The 16,618-nt window shown below is 38.3% G+C and overlaps 3 protein-coding genes across 3 annotated transcripts; 1 reads left to right on the top strand and 2 right to left on the bottom strand.

The window, feature by feature from the left end:
- The first annotated feature begins 411 nt into the window (after window positions 1–411).
- Window positions 412–3,813, top strand: LOC131785907 (melatonin receptor type 1B-B-like). Its single transcript, XM_059102865.2, has 3 exons — window positions 412–1,200; window positions 1,938–2,154; window positions 3,048–3,813. Exons 1-3 carry the CDS (start codon window positions 412–414, stop codon window positions 3,668–3,670), a joined length of 1,629 nt encoding a protein of 542 aa, XP_058958848.2. The 3' UTR covers window positions 3,671–3,813.
- A 458-nt stretch (window positions 3,814–4,271) lies between these two features.
- On the bottom strand, window positions 4,272–7,691 carry LOC131785891 (major facilitator superfamily domain-containing protein 6-like). Its single transcript, XM_059102846.2, has 2 exons — window positions 6,148–7,691; window positions 4,272–5,450 (listed from the first exon to the last, which is right to left on the bottom strand). Exons 1-2 carry the CDS (start codon window positions 7,418–7,420, stop codon window positions 5,218–5,220), a joined length of 1,506 nt encoding a protein of 501 aa, XP_058958829.2. The 5' UTR covers window positions 7,421–7,691; the 3' UTR covers window positions 4,272–5,217.
- A 573-nt stretch (window positions 7,692–8,264) lies between these two features.
- Window positions 8,265–16,553, bottom strand: LOC131785890 (uncharacterized). The gene is made up of 6 exons (XM_059102845.2): window positions 16,210–16,553; window positions 14,115–14,569; window positions 12,718–13,219; window positions 11,186–11,441; window positions 9,822–10,004; window positions 8,265–8,950 (listed from the first exon to the last, which is right to left on the bottom strand). The coding sequence occupies exons 1-6, from the start codon at window positions 16,345–16,347 to the stop codon at window positions 8,634–8,636; spliced, it is 1,851 nt and encodes a 616-aa protein (XP_058958828.2). The 5' UTR covers window positions 16,348–16,553; the 3' UTR covers window positions 8,265–8,633.
- Between the last annotated feature and the right edge of the window lie 65 nt (window positions 16,554–16,618).

The following is a 16,618-nucleotide window of genomic DNA, read 5'->3' as shown; positions in this document are numbered from 1 at the left end:
TATCAGATTATCAACGGAATTTCGTATTGTATATTATCACAATGAAAAATTTTATCGACCAACCAGAAACTCTCGCACATAAAACCGCAGATAAAAAAAACAACAACAATAAATTCCGTAAAAAATCATATTATGAAAATCGCAGCAATATCTCGGCATTGAGACTCACTTATTCAAGCTCAAGGTTATTTTTCACATCACCAAGAGTACTTCCTAAGTGTGTTTAGTAAGTAAGGTAGAAAGTAGCCGAGTTTCTTTATCGGTTTTCTGCGCTAGTAAGATATTTGTTCTCATAGCTTGTAATATTTGTTTTGTCTGAATGTGCAAACAACATCTGCAAATATATTTCTACAGAAGAATTGGATCATCTGCAAAATTAAACTTAGCTTCATCGCCAAGAACTTCAACATCATGGCACTCATAAGCACAAATGGAGACCGAGAATTACCAACTGAGACTGCAGAGGCTCACATCTCGCTTGCTGTGGTCCTGTTTGTCTGTTCTGTCCTTATTCTTGTGGGAAACTCGTTCACGATCGTAAGCATCTTACAATTCACCCGAAGAAAAAACACGTACACTTTACTAATCGTATCTCTTTCGTTCACGGAAGTTTTCAACGTGCTCGGGCCTAACGGAATTGCTTTGTACGCGATTTTGGACAAAAGTAGCGAATTGAAAGATCTTTTCACCTTGTGCAGAGTTCAAGCCTGGCTAATGGTGTTCTTTCGCATCGTAGCGACAATACTAGTCTTCGTCTTAACCTTAGATAGAGTTTTTGTGACAACTTTGCCACAGTTTTACCACAAACACTGGAAAGGAAAATTATTTATCATAATTTTCTTCGGCATTTGGATCAGTGCAACGTTTCTTGCTACATGGCCTCTGTTATGGCTCGAAGGTTTTCAAGTTTCCAGCGATTCCGGAGGGCTGTTTTGTTTATTCCCTCATGACAGTCCCTTCGCGCAGTTTTTTGTTCTGCTTCACTGTTTTTTGTTGATGATCAGCTGTTTTTGCTTTTATGCAATATTTGGTATGGCTGGCAAGAAATCTTTCAATACAAAGAATGCAAAACATGAGAACATGGATATTTCATCAAGACAGCTTATTGCAGAGAAAGACATTTTCGCGAGCTCGAAAGAGTTTTCTCGCCTGGTTGTATTGGTAGCCGTGGTTTACTTCTGTTCTCTTCTTCCATGGATGGTAAGTATCGGCAAAATTAGTTTTCCTTTTTAGTTTTTAATTCTTCACCATTTAAAGTTTCTTTTTAGTTTAACTTTGTGTCGATAAAGAAATGCCAAAAGTCTCTCTTTGAATAAAACGTTTCTTACTTATTTCCAAAAATATTCGATTGTGAAAGAATACATACAAACTACATAAGACTTCATTAGGCCGTTCGATTAAATGATAATAACCAGTGTTTTCCTTTATAAGCCCCTTTCCTCAAATATAATCTCGTTTTTGCACTACGTCAACAGAAAAATTAATAATTATTCACCGAAGTGGAGATGAATAGTACGTATACTTGCTATTCACTTCCGAAATAGCCAATCAGCGCGCGCGAAAAGCACCATTTACCTGAGATTATAAAGTAACCGCACGACTTACTTACCTTTTTTTGTTTAAATATCATTATTAAATTTATGAACTAATTAATCATATTGAATGTAAACTTCAGGAGGGAGATTTTTCGTAGGCCTCGCAGATATGAGCAGGTTCAGAAATAAAGCTCGGAACTCTTGAAAGTACAGTCGCAATAATTAAAACGACTTCTTATAGGGATCAATAGCGTTCATTTGAACTCATCAACGAATACATATTTCAAATATTCATGAACTATAAATCGGTCTGGAAAATCAATAAATATGTAAATATAAAAAGTAGATTCATAATTTTGTTCTCTTCGTTTAGAAACCTTCTTTTTCTTTTCTTTTTTTTAGGTAGCTTTATGTCTTGGTATTTTTTCAATTGGATATCCTTCTCTTTTTGGATTGTGTGCGACCCAGATACCAATGGTCAGTGGTTTACTGAATCCTGCGTTGTACGGGATCATGTGGCTCCCGTTCAGACGAGCTTACATCCGCGCTCTCAAGTGGCCTGGGGCAAAATGTTGTCACCGGCAAAGGTCTTTACGCGCACGGTCCCACACTCTAAACTGTAAGTTATGTGTTATTTTATAAATTTTGAGCTGTTTGGATGATAACGTACATTAAAGGGTTAACAACAATAACAACGAATCTCTCATTGTTCATAAGAATGGTATTAAATTGGAATAAAGTAAAATTGTTTAGAGTTAACTTGGTAACACGCAAAATTTAAAGCATAGTTTAATTATTATTGGAGCCTAGAGATTTCGAGCTAGCCCCAGCCAGAGACTAGTTTAAGTGATTAAACAACAGTGTGATACAGAGCCATGTGCAGCAATGTAAAGAAATACGAATCTATTCTGCCACTTGCAAGACTGAGCTAAGAAAACGTTCACTATTTTGCAAGACTGAGCTAAGAAAACGTTCACTATTTTGCAAGACTGAGCTAAGAAAACGTTCACTATTTTGCAAGACTGAGCTAAGAAAACGTTCACTATTTTGCAAGACTGAGCTAAGAAAACGTTCACTATTTTGCAAGACTGAGCTAAGAAAACGTTCACTATTTTGCAAGACTGAGCTAAGAAAACGTTCACTATTTTGCAAGACTGAGCTAAGAAAACGTTCACTATTTTGCAAGACTGAGCTAAGAAAACGTTCACTATTCAAACTGGTTTCTCTGCACTAACTTAATGGCAATTTTTGAAAGGAAAATGGATAGTATTGGCGATAAGAAAAATTATTTTTATCTAAAATGGGGACGTGATAGATCAAAACAAGTTTTCAAGTGAAAGATGATACAATTATGTAATGCTAAGGAAGTGTTACCTTTTAAAAGTCATGAAATTTTAAAAAAAGGGAAGTAAGTTTTTATGTACGAAAGCCGTAGGTTATAAACCATTATTACACTCGCATCGGCCAATAATGTTCCAGAATTTGTAACATCAACTGTTTTCCTTGTAACAGCCACCGCGAGTGCAAATCACGGCAGCTTCTGGTTATCGGATAGCTTAGTTGACGAGGATGGTGAACAAGAAAATGCATTTCAGATTCTGTTTGGTCCCACGTCATATATCAAGCCTCTCGACTTTAATCCAGAAGAGCTGGAAATGTTCGAACAAGAATCGGAAATGTGCGCCTCTTTAAACAATAACGGAGCGGTCTTTCAACACTCAAAACCCACAATCTGGAGAGAGACTGGAAACCATTTCCAAAACATTTTGGATCTTATTGACGCGATGACAGACGGAAGTCGACAGAAAGTAATTGAAAAGGGATTGGGAAGAGAAAGCAAAGACTCAAGATGGTCAAATGGTAACAGTGCACATAAAAGGTCGGCGGACAACATTAATATTGGTATTTCACGTCATAGTAGTGGTCTTGAATTATCGTTTCGCCATCCAAATTCCGCCCAAATCCCTAGCTTGCCTCATTGCAGAAAGTACAGCAACGGTTCTGCAGATTGTTCTTGCCTCGGAAAATCAAAATGCTACGTAGTGGAGCGAAAAAATCGTGAACTGGACTTTCTAGTGTCTAGAGATTTAATGGGGAGTGCCAGTTCTGGAGAATCCGTGAGGATTGAGATCTGAGCTTGTTCGTGAAAGAACATTCATTGGCATCAAGACTTTACAAAGTACTATAGGATTTTATTCGTAGAATTAAGATGACCAGGATAGTCTTGTCTTGCGAACTTATTTTCGAATGAATTTAGGAGTGTTAACAGTACTCTTAAGCGACGTTGTTTATCTAATTGACAAGCTGATTGGGAAACAATAAACTTATTGTTGGGAAAAATTCGCGAGTGTTAACGGTACCCCTAAGCAGCCGGAGTTGTTTCTTATCTGATTGGGAAAAATTGCGCTTTTAAGAGGATCATTTATGCTATGTTTAGACGAGCAGTTCCTCCTTTTCGAAGACGCACGATGGAAAAAAAATCGGCCAAAAAAAAATTTAGGTCAGCCGCGCGGAACTCTGAAAAGGCTACTTTTTCGTGCGCCACACTTTCAGAGTTCTGCGCGGCGCATTGACTTCCATTTTGTTTCGTTAATATCTTTCGACCCGCCCGACGGACCTCTTCGAAAGAAAGGGTTTGCTCGTAGTCTATACTATAGCTGCGTGTGCGTGTTTTTAAATTCTATGATGCATTACCTAGTTTCAAGAAGCAAGAGAACGCTCCCCGCAGTGTAAGAGAAAATATGTACTTTATTTTCCTGCGTGTGTAATTCATTTCTCGGTACAAGTTTTCTGAGTTTGTACATGTAAAATGAAGAATTTAAGTGAATTTTTTTAAAAGTATTTGTATTCTTTCGTTCTCTCTTTTTGCAAGTATTTCGTGTACACATGTCAATTTTATTTTGGTTCAAGGCTTGAGATTTTTTTTCGATAACCAAACCAAGAGTCTCATCTCGTTGACACTGATACCACCGATTTTAGTGCGTAGCCTAGTCTAGGTTTGTAACTGGAACTAGGCTACGCACTAAAATCGGTGGTACTAGTGTCAGTAAGATGAGAATCTTTACCAGTAAAGGGGAAGAGTTAGACAACGCCACAAGTCACAAGTTACTTGGAGTCTATGTCGATCAAGACCTCAGCTTTAATGAATATGCTGAACAACTATGTCGGAAACTGACAAAACGTATAGGTCTTCTTAGATCGATCAGACTATTTCTTCCCCTAAACGACCGCATAATTTTTTTCACAACACACCTAAAATGTAACAGACGAATTTTTCGTCTTCAGAAAAAAGCAGCTCGTGTTATTTTAAGCCTTAAAACGAGAGACCAACGTACTGCAACCCTATGCAAGAGACTGGACTGACTACCTAAATTAATTATGCTTATTCTACAAATGCTCAAATGGACAATTCCCAGAACACTTATGTAGTAGATTAGTGCGTATCAGCGACATGTCGACCAGAACCTCACGGTATGGTGATATAACTATAGCTATAGTTTACTTCCTGAACTTTAAAGAGAAGAAGATGATTAAAAAAAAGTAGTAAAAGTCAGTCAAGGTCGTAGTGGCGCTGTAGTAGCGGAAATTTTTTTCGACAGACTTAAGAAACTTGCGGGTAGGTGTAAGTTGGCGATACCTCGACACGCTTTTGGTGTAAGAACTTTTAAGCACTTCAGTGTCATCAGTGGTTTTCCTCTGTCTCCTTCGCCAATAAATTATCTTCTTGGTCACTGTTCCCTCTCTCATCCTTCGATCTGATCCAAAAGTTAGCCAGTGAAAATGGAACTAAAACTATAAATGTCACCACAGAGTAAACAAAATAGGTCTTGGCAACGCCGAGCCAGTTTATCAGAACACCGCTGAGAAGAACACCTGTGCCGACTCCTAAGCCCCAGTAAACTCCGCCAAGGACGCCTGATGGCAAAGAAATATGAAGTTAGAAACGAAGGCATGCGCATGCCAAGCACGAAACTGTTTGACCTCGTTCCCAGGGTCCTCTCTCTTTCTCCTTCTAGGGAGGAAGAGAGAGGACCCTGGGAACAAGGATGTCACAGCCATTTTGCGTGCTTCGTTATTTTTATATAAAGCCAGATTCTTTGATTTCTAGATACTACCATACTTGTGCGTTCGTTTCCTTGAAAATGATATCAGAATTATCGAGGTGGCTCTGAACTGTTGGTAATTTTCAACTCTGCGTGAGCCCTTTAACTCCCATGACTGACCAAGACTGAATTTCTCCTTACAATATCAATATAGGATCAACCAGAAGAGTGATAAAAATAAAGAAACATGTCGATTAGGGGATAATTAGTTGATCCACTACTAAATTCTCTGGACTGACATCTTAAGAATTGTATGGTTGACAGTAAGGAGAATTACAAATTTGATCCAGGAGTTAAAGGATTAAGACGAATTTTTTTTTTTAGTTGCAATTGAGCATAATTAAAATGTGGTCGCCAAACTCGTTATCGAGTTTCAAGCACATGCAGCTAAAATGACGATTTTTTCTGAGAAGCTGTGTCGTTGCTATGGTAATCTTATGAATTAAAACTAAACCCAATCTTAGGTAACCTTCTACACTCAAAGTTACTCCAGTCGCTGATTCACTTACCTTGGGTTGCTGAATAAAAACCAACTCGCAGTGACACAGTACCACCAAAAACCACACAGGCAGACCAGCTGGTTCCGTATAAGAAGCCCTGAGCGCTAAACAGTGCCACGCCCAGCCAGGGGTTCCGAACGAACGACATACTCATGTAATCAACAGTGTAGAACAGCAAGCAGACTGCTATGGTGCATGCGTGTCCGAATTTGTCTATAACTATTCTAGAGAGAGTGTACCCGCATGTGGCGACTGTGTATCGCAAACCGGAAGCCAGGCCCAACATGTAGGGTTCTGCTCCCAGATCATCCAAGTACCACAGACCGAAAAACTCGTTTAAACCTACGAGGACGCCTAAGAAGCAAGCTACAACCACGAACATGGCGTTATGAAAACGCATAAGTTCTTTTACTAAAAGCCACAAGTTTGAATCATTAGTGTCCTCATCCGGATATGTCGCCTTAAGGAAAATTAGGGTGAACATCGCTAGTGAAATAAACCCAGCAAAAAAATAAAATAAAACGAAGTAGTTTTTCACGATCTCGCCGCACACTTCCGACTGGTAAAAGTTGATGACACCTCCGACAACGAACGAACCAATAGCGACTCCAACTTCGCCCCATACCCGATAGTATCCGAACGTACTGATGCCCTCTTGGAGGAAACCCGCGACCAACGCATCAGGCATATTGAACACTACTGAGCCGACGATTTGACTGCTAATGGTAATAATTAAAAAAGTTGTAAATATCTGTGAAATCTCGGTTTCGTCGATACGACGGGTGAAATTTGAATGACCTGTATGGTTGAGAAACCCGCCATCTTCCTCGCTTTGTTCCGCGTCTTCATGACTTTTATCGTATCGTATTTCTCCTGTGGTAAAACTCAGTGGTGTTTTTATCACTGTACCGTTCGCTCTTGTCTCGATACACTCTTGATTTCTCGGTGGAAAAGGCATAAACAATAAAATTCCTGAAGAAAATGACACAAGAGACGCGAATAAAATAATCTTTCGAATTCTAAATTTATCAGCGACTGTTCCCCAAAACGGCCCGCCGATGAATTCAGAGAACAGTTTAACTCCGCTCAGAATTCCAGCCTTTGCAGCGCTCATTCCCAGCTGCTTAAAAAAGAGCATCAAATACGGAAAGGAGCTTCCAACGGCGGCGTAGAAGAAGAGAAAGTACGCTTTGAAAGCGAGTTTCGATGGATGGCACAAAGTGGATTTAGAATTCGGTGAAGAAACCAAAGAGGCTTTCTCTCCTTTCCCTTTACTTTCCATTTTACTGCTGTAACTAACAGCCGCTCTGTATCTGGGACTCGTTGATCGAAGTTCGTAAAGAAATATTCCTGTCGACTCGTTGTTCAACCAACACTTAAATATTCAAATTATTTCAGCCGTTTCGCTTGAGTGGTAGCCGGTATCTCTTTGTGTAAAATAAAATTAAAATAAGACCCCATGACTTCCATAGGATTTGAAGCCATGACGGGTTTAATGCCGTACGGGCCTGTTGGAAACTGTACGATACGTGATTTCGTTTATCTGTACATAACCAAACATGTATGTGGCACGTGTTTTGTCGTCCCATATGTGGCACTATGCTAACTCAATTAGCATTGGTAATTAGTCCCTAGGGATTTTGGATATAATAGATTGTTTTGTATCACTCCTTGTCACTTCACTTGAGGCCTTGGGCTGTGTTCTGCGCATCGAAGCGTTTTCCCACCCACCTCACCCCCGGTCGGATTGATCCGTCTCACCATCACCCCTTCGCCTGGCTTGGGCTTTCCCGGCCAGAGCGATTCTCCATACCTTATTACCATCTCATGAATAACAATTCCTAGGGAGGAATATTACACTATTCCACGTGCTTATAACGGGACGTTTGGTGTGTGTCTCTTTCGAATAAGCCAAGAGCTGTGATTGGGGGTTAACCGAAACTCTGTAGTATCATTAAATCAAGTGAATAACTCGTGACTTAATAGGGAAACTTGGCACAGCTTTTTCACGTTTTCGACAGGCCTGAATTTTTTTCAGGCCTTTTATTTTCACAACTACTCAAGTAGTGTTCATAACTGCGAGGATCGCTTGCAGATTCGTTTGTTGAGATAATCAGACCGAGAAGTAATTTAGATATGCAATTTTATTCATAACTCTAATAGATTTTGTCGTCACATGTCAACAATTGTTAACTACAAACACGTAGTGTACTCTGCCTGTGGTGGCAACATTCAAGCAAGGGAGTAACATCTCCATGGCACCGAGCGCGGTCCCACTTCAGTTAGAAAAAGGCCTGGTTACTAAATATAATACTGGCGCTTTCAAGTATCCCACTGTTCGATTTCGGCCATTCAACGTCTATCTTCGTAGGACACAGCTTGACTGAGTTACTTACAAACACATGTTCACTTTCCGTCAGTCAACCAAAACACTTTCACCGTTGATACTACGTTGTGTTTATTTCCATATTTACACTACCAAACTTCTTTATACCTCAGATAAGATTTGTAATTCGTTTTACAGCCTCTCGTCGTGCCGTGACATGTCTTGCATGTAATTCTCGGTGAAGATTTCTCATCTGATCCAGGCCCCCACTTTGCGCGACTGCGTCCAGACGCGAGTTTAGTTCTTGAAGGACTGGGTGGTCTGGTTGCTCCTCGTGTATAACTCCTTCTTCAGCTTCTTTTTCTATCTTGATAGGTTTTTCTTCATTTTCTTCCTCTTCTTCCATTTCATCGTCAGGTTCTGAGTCTCCTCTGTCGTCTGACATCTCATCACGAGGCTCGGTTTCCTCAGCTTCTGGGTCAAAATCTAGCCGGACGAGAAAAGAACTATTGAGCGAATTTCAAAGGGATGTTGTCAATCAAAACTAACTGAGAGTAATCCAGACGGCCAATCAGAACGAGGGAACATATCACAAGGAACCCATGAGAACTCGCAAATTGCCTATAACGCATGCGAGGGGGAGGGGGAAGGTGTATTGTAAACAAGAAGAAGTCCCTAGTCAGTCGCACGAGTAAAAAAAGCAAGAGTAAGTACTTTTGGTCCGCCTCACTCCCAGGGTTACGCGAGGCGGACTAAAGTCTATTTTTTTTTTCATTGACTTTATTTTTACTCGCACGATGGACTTTGCCGAAAAAGAGGGACCGCTTGTGGTCTAGGTTTATCAGAGAAGGAAGTTTATCAAAGCGGGTGACTTTAGTTAGGCTAAGTCATGTGCTCGTGGTTGGGCTTACTAAAACTTTTCTAAAGGAAAAAAAGCAAGTCACCAAATTCTTCTGTGTAGTCTTCCCTTTATAAGACTACCATGTGCAGTACGCATTATTTTAGTTGAAAGCCTACGATATTCAAAATGGAAACGATTTAAAAATACAGGTTTTCTCTGAACGGAAACGGGTAGTGAGCGTGACAGTGGCGTTCCGCAAGCGATTTCGAGAAAAACCGATCTAAGCCGGTCGATGTATGGTGCGAGTTTCGTGAAATAATTGTGACAATGTTTAAAAATACAAGTACATCTTGTTTCACAAGAAGAAGAACTCTAAAATTGCTACTTATACAGAGGTTTCTCATTAGAGCGAGGGGAATTCTTTCAAACATCAAGCTCAAGACAGGAATCTTACGTGAAAGTGAGCGTACCAAAGAGGAGAACTCGTTTGAGCAGTTATAGTCTATGATAGTTTACCTAGTCCTCGTTCCATTGCATCTAGCATACTCTCTGATTCCACCAGACCCTGATAGTGCCTCATTTCCTCTCTGAATGCCTTGTGTCGGCCCACAAACTCATCCACAGACACTTTGGCAACAAAGGTGAGGCGAGCATGTGATTGGTTTGTGCTGGGCGGCCTTGCTGAATGAGGAATGATTCCTGGGGCCAAAGGGAATACACAGCTAGTTATCGAAAGTGTTTTTTTTGAAGCACCTAAAACAGCTGTTACTTGTTTGTTCAGTTAACTCTCAATACAGTAACTGATTCGATTCAATAAGTGCCCCTCTCTAACAAGCGACTTCCTTGAATTTTTTCCTGTTAATAGCGCCTCTACTCTGATAAGTGCCCCTATTTCGTAAGCACTCTCCTACCAATAAGCGCCTCTATTTTGTTTTAGTGAAAACACTACTCGAGTACATCTCCTACCATTATTATGCGAAAACGTTCACTAAATACTTGTTACGTTTACATTTTCTGCAGCTGTTCCTTAAAAAGTCAAAACTTCGTTCCACACATTCTGCTATTTCTCAAAACAAAATAAAATAAAATAAAAAAATAACAATAAGTGCCCTGTCCCTAACAAGTACCCTGTTTCGAAGAAGCACCCGACTCTAAAGGTATCATAAGTAAATAAGCGCCACGGGTGCTAAATCGAATCATTACGGTGACTCAAACCCCTGAGGGTACTCCTATATGAAAATCATAGAGTAATTATTGAAATATCTAAACCTATACCCACCCCCGATAAAACTAGAATTTTGTTCCGCAAGTATGTTTCAATTAAACCCATCTCAGCCCTTATATTTTTAGTGAAATCGCGGGTTTAATGTATTGAGTAGAGATTAACGATAAAAACGTTCTAAAGGGGCCAAACATAACCTCCCACAGGAGCCCATTGGGCTCCTGCCTCCCGTTAATCTGGGACTTGAGTGACTAAGAAACCGGAATAAGCTCTTCCTCGAGCGGAAAATTGGTTCCCTGGGCAGACTTGACCATTTACATATTATACTATAAACTACTAAGGATTTTGATAAAAAAATTGACCTTTTTGTTACAGTTTGTTCATTTTGCATCAGAGATCAAATAATTAACCTATTACAACACAGAATTCTCTGGCAAAAATTTGATTTTGCGTCATGAGCTATTTCACAGCCAGAGGTGGAACCGATGCAAAGCACTTCCTCTTTTTACTTTAAATCTTTCTTCTCCAAACTTCTACATCCCTTAATAAAAACAACAGACACGCATTACACACAATTTTACTCCTTGTGTAGTTTAGTCTTTCTCCGACATCCATCACCAAAACAATTACAAAGATCAACATAGTTATATTTCAGTACCTTGGAAGACAACAGCCCTTCCGTATTTTGGTCGCACCTCAGTGATAATCTCGTTATCATTTGTCATTGTCTCATAGAAAGCTGTTTCTCCATAGTCATTCTTTGTCCAGTTTGGTGTTAGATATATCAGGTATGTCCATTCATCTTCATGTGGCTCACAATCTTGGTGTATACGGGTGTGGTCTGCACTCCTGATCAAGTTACAGGAGATGTCGTAAGGGAACCACTTGTCGCGCCCTGTTATATGTTTTAACGTCTGAAAAACCAAAGTCTTTGTTATCCCTTTACACCTTAACATCAATATGCATATTCTCCATACTGTTCTCTATACATTTCCCAAGGTGCTGATAAGGAGAATTAATTAGTTGGCGACCATTTCTGTTATTCTTGTGACCATAATGTGTGATCATGGAGTTACAATGTTCAGAGAAATTAGTTGCTTGTTACTCTTAAGGTTAATAATCCATTTTTGTTTTAGATTATGGTGAATTGTGAGTCAGATTTGATATAGAAATCGAGTATACAAGTGGAAAAAGATGCTTCATTCATTAGCATGACTGACTCTAGATAAAAAGATTTCATTACAAGCTTTGATTGGGGTCATCTGTTACATGCTTGGACTGAACACACTTAACTCTTGCCTCTCTTTAGTGCCTCTCATTATGCTGGAGTATCAATGGGCACCAGTGACTTTAAATAGCATTTTGTTACTAGTAAAATTGAACTCTCAAAAGGTTCTTTAAATTTTGTAAGAGGAGTGATGAAAAATTTAGAGACTTAAAACTTTGTCTAACTGTGACAACAAGCTCCTTGAAGCAGAAAGATCTTGTGCTGCACACAAAATTAGCTGGCTTCTCTCACTGCAAGATCAAACTTGTCTGTGAAGTAAATATGACACTTTCCCTCAAACTTTTATCTGGATCTATCACCAAATTCTTGTATCTAGCAGCTAGAGGGGAGAATTAACAATCAGATCTTGGGACATAAAGGGCTAAAATACAAACCAGCTCTTTTTTTATATTTTCTTTTTTTTTTAGCAAAGAATTTTAATCGACAAAGTGGTTTTAGCAGGGGTTTCAAAATATTTTAATGGTGGCAGACACTGCAAAAGTAGGTGACTATAAAAAGTCATGAACCCTTTAACTCCCATGAATGACCAAGACAGAATTTCTCCTTACAATATCAATACAACATCGACCAGATAAGAGATGAGAATAAAGACAAATATCAATTTGGAAATAATTAATTGATCCAATACTAAATTCTCTGAACTAACACTAGAAGAATTGAATGGTTGACAGTAAGGAGAATTACAAATTTAATCTGAGAATTAATGGGTTAAGGGCCAAAAGGTAATTATACTGACAAGAGTATATTGACATGTTATCAAGTGGCTGGTGGAACTCTGATGATTGCTGGCTTGTTTTAATTTGTAACCCCTGTTTTAGATATCAATAGAATTTAAGAATTGAGAGAGAACAAGAAGATTTTCAAATTGTGGCAACTTAACCTAAACAAGCAAGAGAGCTTACCTGCTGCATAATGTTCCAAAGTCTACTTTTGATATATGCATCAATCTCAAACCCTGCGATCCATTGGACATTGTCGCTGTCATCATCACCTTCATCGCTATCATCATAATAATATGTGCCATGCTTGAAAATGAATGCTCGCAACCGATCCAAATCTTCCTTTTCAAACAGGTCATCAAACACATGGATCTCCTTTCCTTCTAGTGATTTAGAACTTGAGACAAAATTCTTCTCAATGTCAATGTCATTTGGTACTGGCTTATTGCTGCCGATAAAACCGGCATCATATGCAGCCTGACGTATAGCTTTTGATGCAGCTACATCTGCATAGCTCTTCAGCATTTTTTCTTTTGATTTTGAGAACTGAACATGCAGAAGCAGCTGGCCTTTCTTGAAAGCAATGCTTGGAGGCCTTGGAAGGTAGGAAACAGAACTGTCCCAAACAACCAGGCGGCCAAACTTGGGAACAGCTCCAGCAACAATTTCAATGTCTTCATCATATCTGGAAAATTATTGTATGGAAAATGACATTGTAGTTCTTAGTCTTTCTTCTTCCCAAACCCTCTTTTAAGACTTCTCCTCTGATACACCCCTCATTTTTAAATTAATAGTTCGGATAATTTAACGCAATATCCATCTCTAAAATATATTTCATCGAGCAATAACTACGAGACTGTGTCAGACTATTACACATGATCACTGATTAAGAAAAACATTAAAAAAATTTATTGTCAGTAACAAAATACTTTGAATAACCCTTTCACTCTCAGATCTCACAAGTATCCCTCCTTACTGTCTGTCGTAAAATTCATATTATGTTAGTACAGAGAATTTTTGCATTGGAAAAACTAATAATCTGGTAAAAGACATCTTTTCTTTATTCTTAACACAACATCTGCCTGATATTGTTAGCATTGATTTTTAACTAAGGAGAAATTCTGTCTTGGTCTCTTATGGGAGTTAGAGGGTCAACTTTCTAAGAATTACCTGAGAAAAGAGTATTGATGATGGAAGCTGACAAGAAAGGATGAATTTCCTTCTAAACCCCTTGTTAAAGGCTTAATAACTTTAATCAATCCTAATATACCCTTACACATCAGTATGCATTATAATCTCCCATACATTTACTATTGTGTTGCAGAGAGAATTTGTTTAACAATCAAGAGTTTCTTTAGTTGGTGATCATTTCCTTTATTCTCATGACCTTAATGTTTGATTCAGGGGGGATATTGTAAGGAGAAATTAGATTCTAGTCACTTTTAGGAGTCAAAGTCAGTTTAGTTTATTCAATGCAGTAGATCTGTTTGCTTATGTTTGTAATTATTATACAGGCTTTGTAAAATAAATGTGAATTTGTCAATTATCAGCATAAAATTTATTTAGTACTCTATACTTACAAATATAGCTCTCCATAATCATTTTTCCTCCATTTTGGATTCAAGAACATCATGGCAGAAAATTCACCATCTGTTCTATTGGCATCAGTGTAAAGTTTTGTGAAGTCTCCTCGTCGCATAAGTTTCCCTCTTACTTTGTAAGGATAGTAAATGTCTTTTGTGCCAACAGCATCCATCACTGCCTTCTGAATTGTTTTACCCACAACAGATTTTGAAAATTCAACACAGTCTACAGGATTCACCCATGGAATATTATCTGATAACTCTTCGACGCCGCCATCGTAAGGTTCAAAAAGCCGAAACTGCCAGGAACCTAAATCTATATTCAGATAATCTAAAAATGTTCTCAGGGTATTTGGTTTTAAAAGCTTGTCAAAGACAAAAATGTTTCGTCCATCATTTGTTTGATATTTGTAGGATAGGTGTGAAGTAAGGTCAACATCAAGAACAGAATCCTACAAGATTAAGAATTTAACATGATGATTAATAATGGTGATAGGACTTTGTGTTGTCAAATTCGGTCTGTAATCCTATGTTAAGTGATCAACAAAATTGGATAGCTGTGAAGTGGGAGTGCAGTTTATGAATCACAAGGCAAAACTTAGTATCTTCTTTTGGGCTTGTCAGAGCAAGGTGTTTATGAGAAGATATGATGCAATCTTTGGCTGATCAGAGGGGAGGAAAAGCCAACAAATATATCAATATAAGAGGAATTATCATAGATAGAAATACAAGTAAATAAGTAACTTAGGACATAAAGCCTGTGAATGGGATTCATAATATGATTATTTTACCCAACATTACCAAAACAATCAATGCATAATGGCTTAAAAGCAATACAGTCTTTTTTCTTTTGCTCAATGAGACAGTAAGAGAAAGGAGGAAAGAAAAAAAAATGAGGTGCTCACATGATAAAAATGCTTATCAACTGAAGTAAGTTGAGCAAGATGGGAAAATATTTGGCTCTTTGTCGGAATATTTGACTCTCGACTCTCTTTCATAATCTTTAAGCTTTGCTGGCACATGGTTTATACCTCCTCAACTCAAGCCAAATGTTTCACCTTCATTAGCCCTTGCCCTCAGACAATAGTTACTTATATCTGTCTAGTGATACCACTGCACTCTGCCTGGCTTAACCCTCCAATTCACCGAAGTGATCAAAATTTAACTTCTCCCCATAATATCTATATGTTACCCAACAAACAGGTAATAAGAAAACTTAAAGTAATCTCAGCTCAAAGTGGTTATCTTGATCTAACACCATATTCTTGTAACTAGTTTACAAGGAAATGTATAACAGCTAGAGGGGTGGAATTAACAATCAGATTTTGAGAGTTGGAAGGCTAAACCAGCAATGCTCCTGTCCATTGAGCCGATCCAAAGCTGGTTAATGATCATTACTTTTAATTCTGTTCACTCTGAGTGTTGGGACAAGTATATAAAATACTTTTAAAAAGCGGTAAACCTAACACTGGAACTCACAACTTTGAAAAAATGAACTTAAAATCTCTGATGAAACCAGAGAGCTGACATTTCAACTTTAAAATATTTCCATAATTAATTTTGTAAAGGTTTGAAGTAAGATTATAATTGCAAAATATTAAACCAGCTGTAGGTACATCAATAGATAAGAGAACAATGTAAATAACGCATTTCCTCAATTGACCTTGCTTGTCGCCTACCTTTGGAAGTCGAATCTTCCAACCACTCTAAGTTCCCCAATATATTATGGATTTAACGACTAAATCCGAGTTAATGGTACAATATTAAGAACAAGTAAACCCAGAATGATAAATAATATCCTAACAACTTTTTCAAGGATTTTTAACTTGTCATGTTTCGTGGATAGTTTCCAAAACTTAATTTGCAACTTTCGTTTTTATCACATCGTAAACCAAACATAAAAACATATAAAAGTTGTTGGCAGCATGTCAATCGATTTAATATTTGAGAGGTAAAACCCAATAAAAGCCCCAAACCAATTAAAAAACACACTCTGAAAGACTACTACTGCGCGATCTTTCAAAGGAAGATCTTTTGCCGTGTTCTGCTCTATCACCTGCTTAATATCATAACAAAGTAAAGAACACTCTACCTCTACATTTCCCTCTGCAATACCGAACTGAAAATTCTCCTTTGCCTCCCAAACTTGAGAACCTGCTTCAATATCAGCTGTGGACGGAGAAAGTTTACTGAAGAGAAAGAGCGTTAGCAGTAGTTCACGTAGCGCCATGATTTATCTTGTTCAACAGTAGATTTCGCGGTGAATGTTTTAATGTTTTGAGAATAAGTTAATCAGTCAACGATCGGAAGAACAATGGTTTGTCGGCTTCTTAATGGATTGCTGAGTGTGATTTTACGTTCAAGGTAATGTTTCCTAAGAAACTGAATAATCCTTTAAACTGGGTTCTAAAATAATCGCGCTATGGTCCTCTACTGAGGCAAAACAAGAAAATCGCGTGTTTCAAGTTTAGCTTGTTACTGATTCGAAACTATAGTCTCCT

The sequence above is a fragment of the Pocillopora verrucosa genome, chromosome 9, assembly GCF_036669915.1.
Source record: "Pocillopora verrucosa isolate sample1 chromosome 9, ASM3666991v2, whole genome shotgun sequence".
NCBI classification, from domain to species: Eukaryota; Metazoa; Cnidaria; class Anthozoa; order Scleractinia; family Pocilloporidae; genus Pocillopora; species Pocillopora verrucosa.
This window is presented reverse-complemented; position numbering and strand designations above follow the sequence as displayed.

Excerpts from the sequence above, each read along its gene's own strand:
- LOC131785907 (XM_059102865.2), top strand. The coding sequence starts at position 412 with ATGGCACTCATAAGCACAAATGGAGACCGAGAATTACCAACTGAGACT. Across the intron at positions 1,201-1,937 it reads GTTCTCTTCTTCCATGGATG|GTAGCTTTATGTCTTGGTAT; the intron begins GTAAGTATCGGC and ends TCTTTTTTTTAG. Across the intron at positions 2,155-3,047 it reads ACGGTCCCACACTCTAAACT|CCACCGCGAGTGCAAATCAC; the intron begins GTAAGTTATGTG and ends TCCTTGTAACAG.
- LOC131785890 (XM_059102845.2), bottom strand. The coding sequence starts at position 16,347 with ATGGCGCTACGTGAACTACTGCTAACGCTCTTTCTCTTCAGTAAACTT. Across the intron at positions 13,220-14,114 it reads GATTATGGAGAGCTATATTT|ATATGATGAAGACATTGAAA; the intron begins GTAAGTATAGAG and ends ATAATTTTCCAG. Across the intron at positions 8,951-9,821 it reads TGCAATGGAACGAGGACTAG|ATTTTGACCCAGAAGCTGAG; the intron begins GTAAACTATCAT and ends TCGTCCGGCTAG.
- LOC131785891 (XM_059102846.2), bottom strand. The coding sequence starts at position 7,420 with ATGGAAAGTAAAGGGAAAGGAGAGAAAGCCTCTTTGGTTTCTTCACCG. Across the intron at positions 5,451-6,147 it reads TTTTTATTCAGCAACCCAAG|GCGTCCTTGGCGGAGTTTAC; the intron begins GTAAGTGAATCA and ends CTTTGCCATCAG.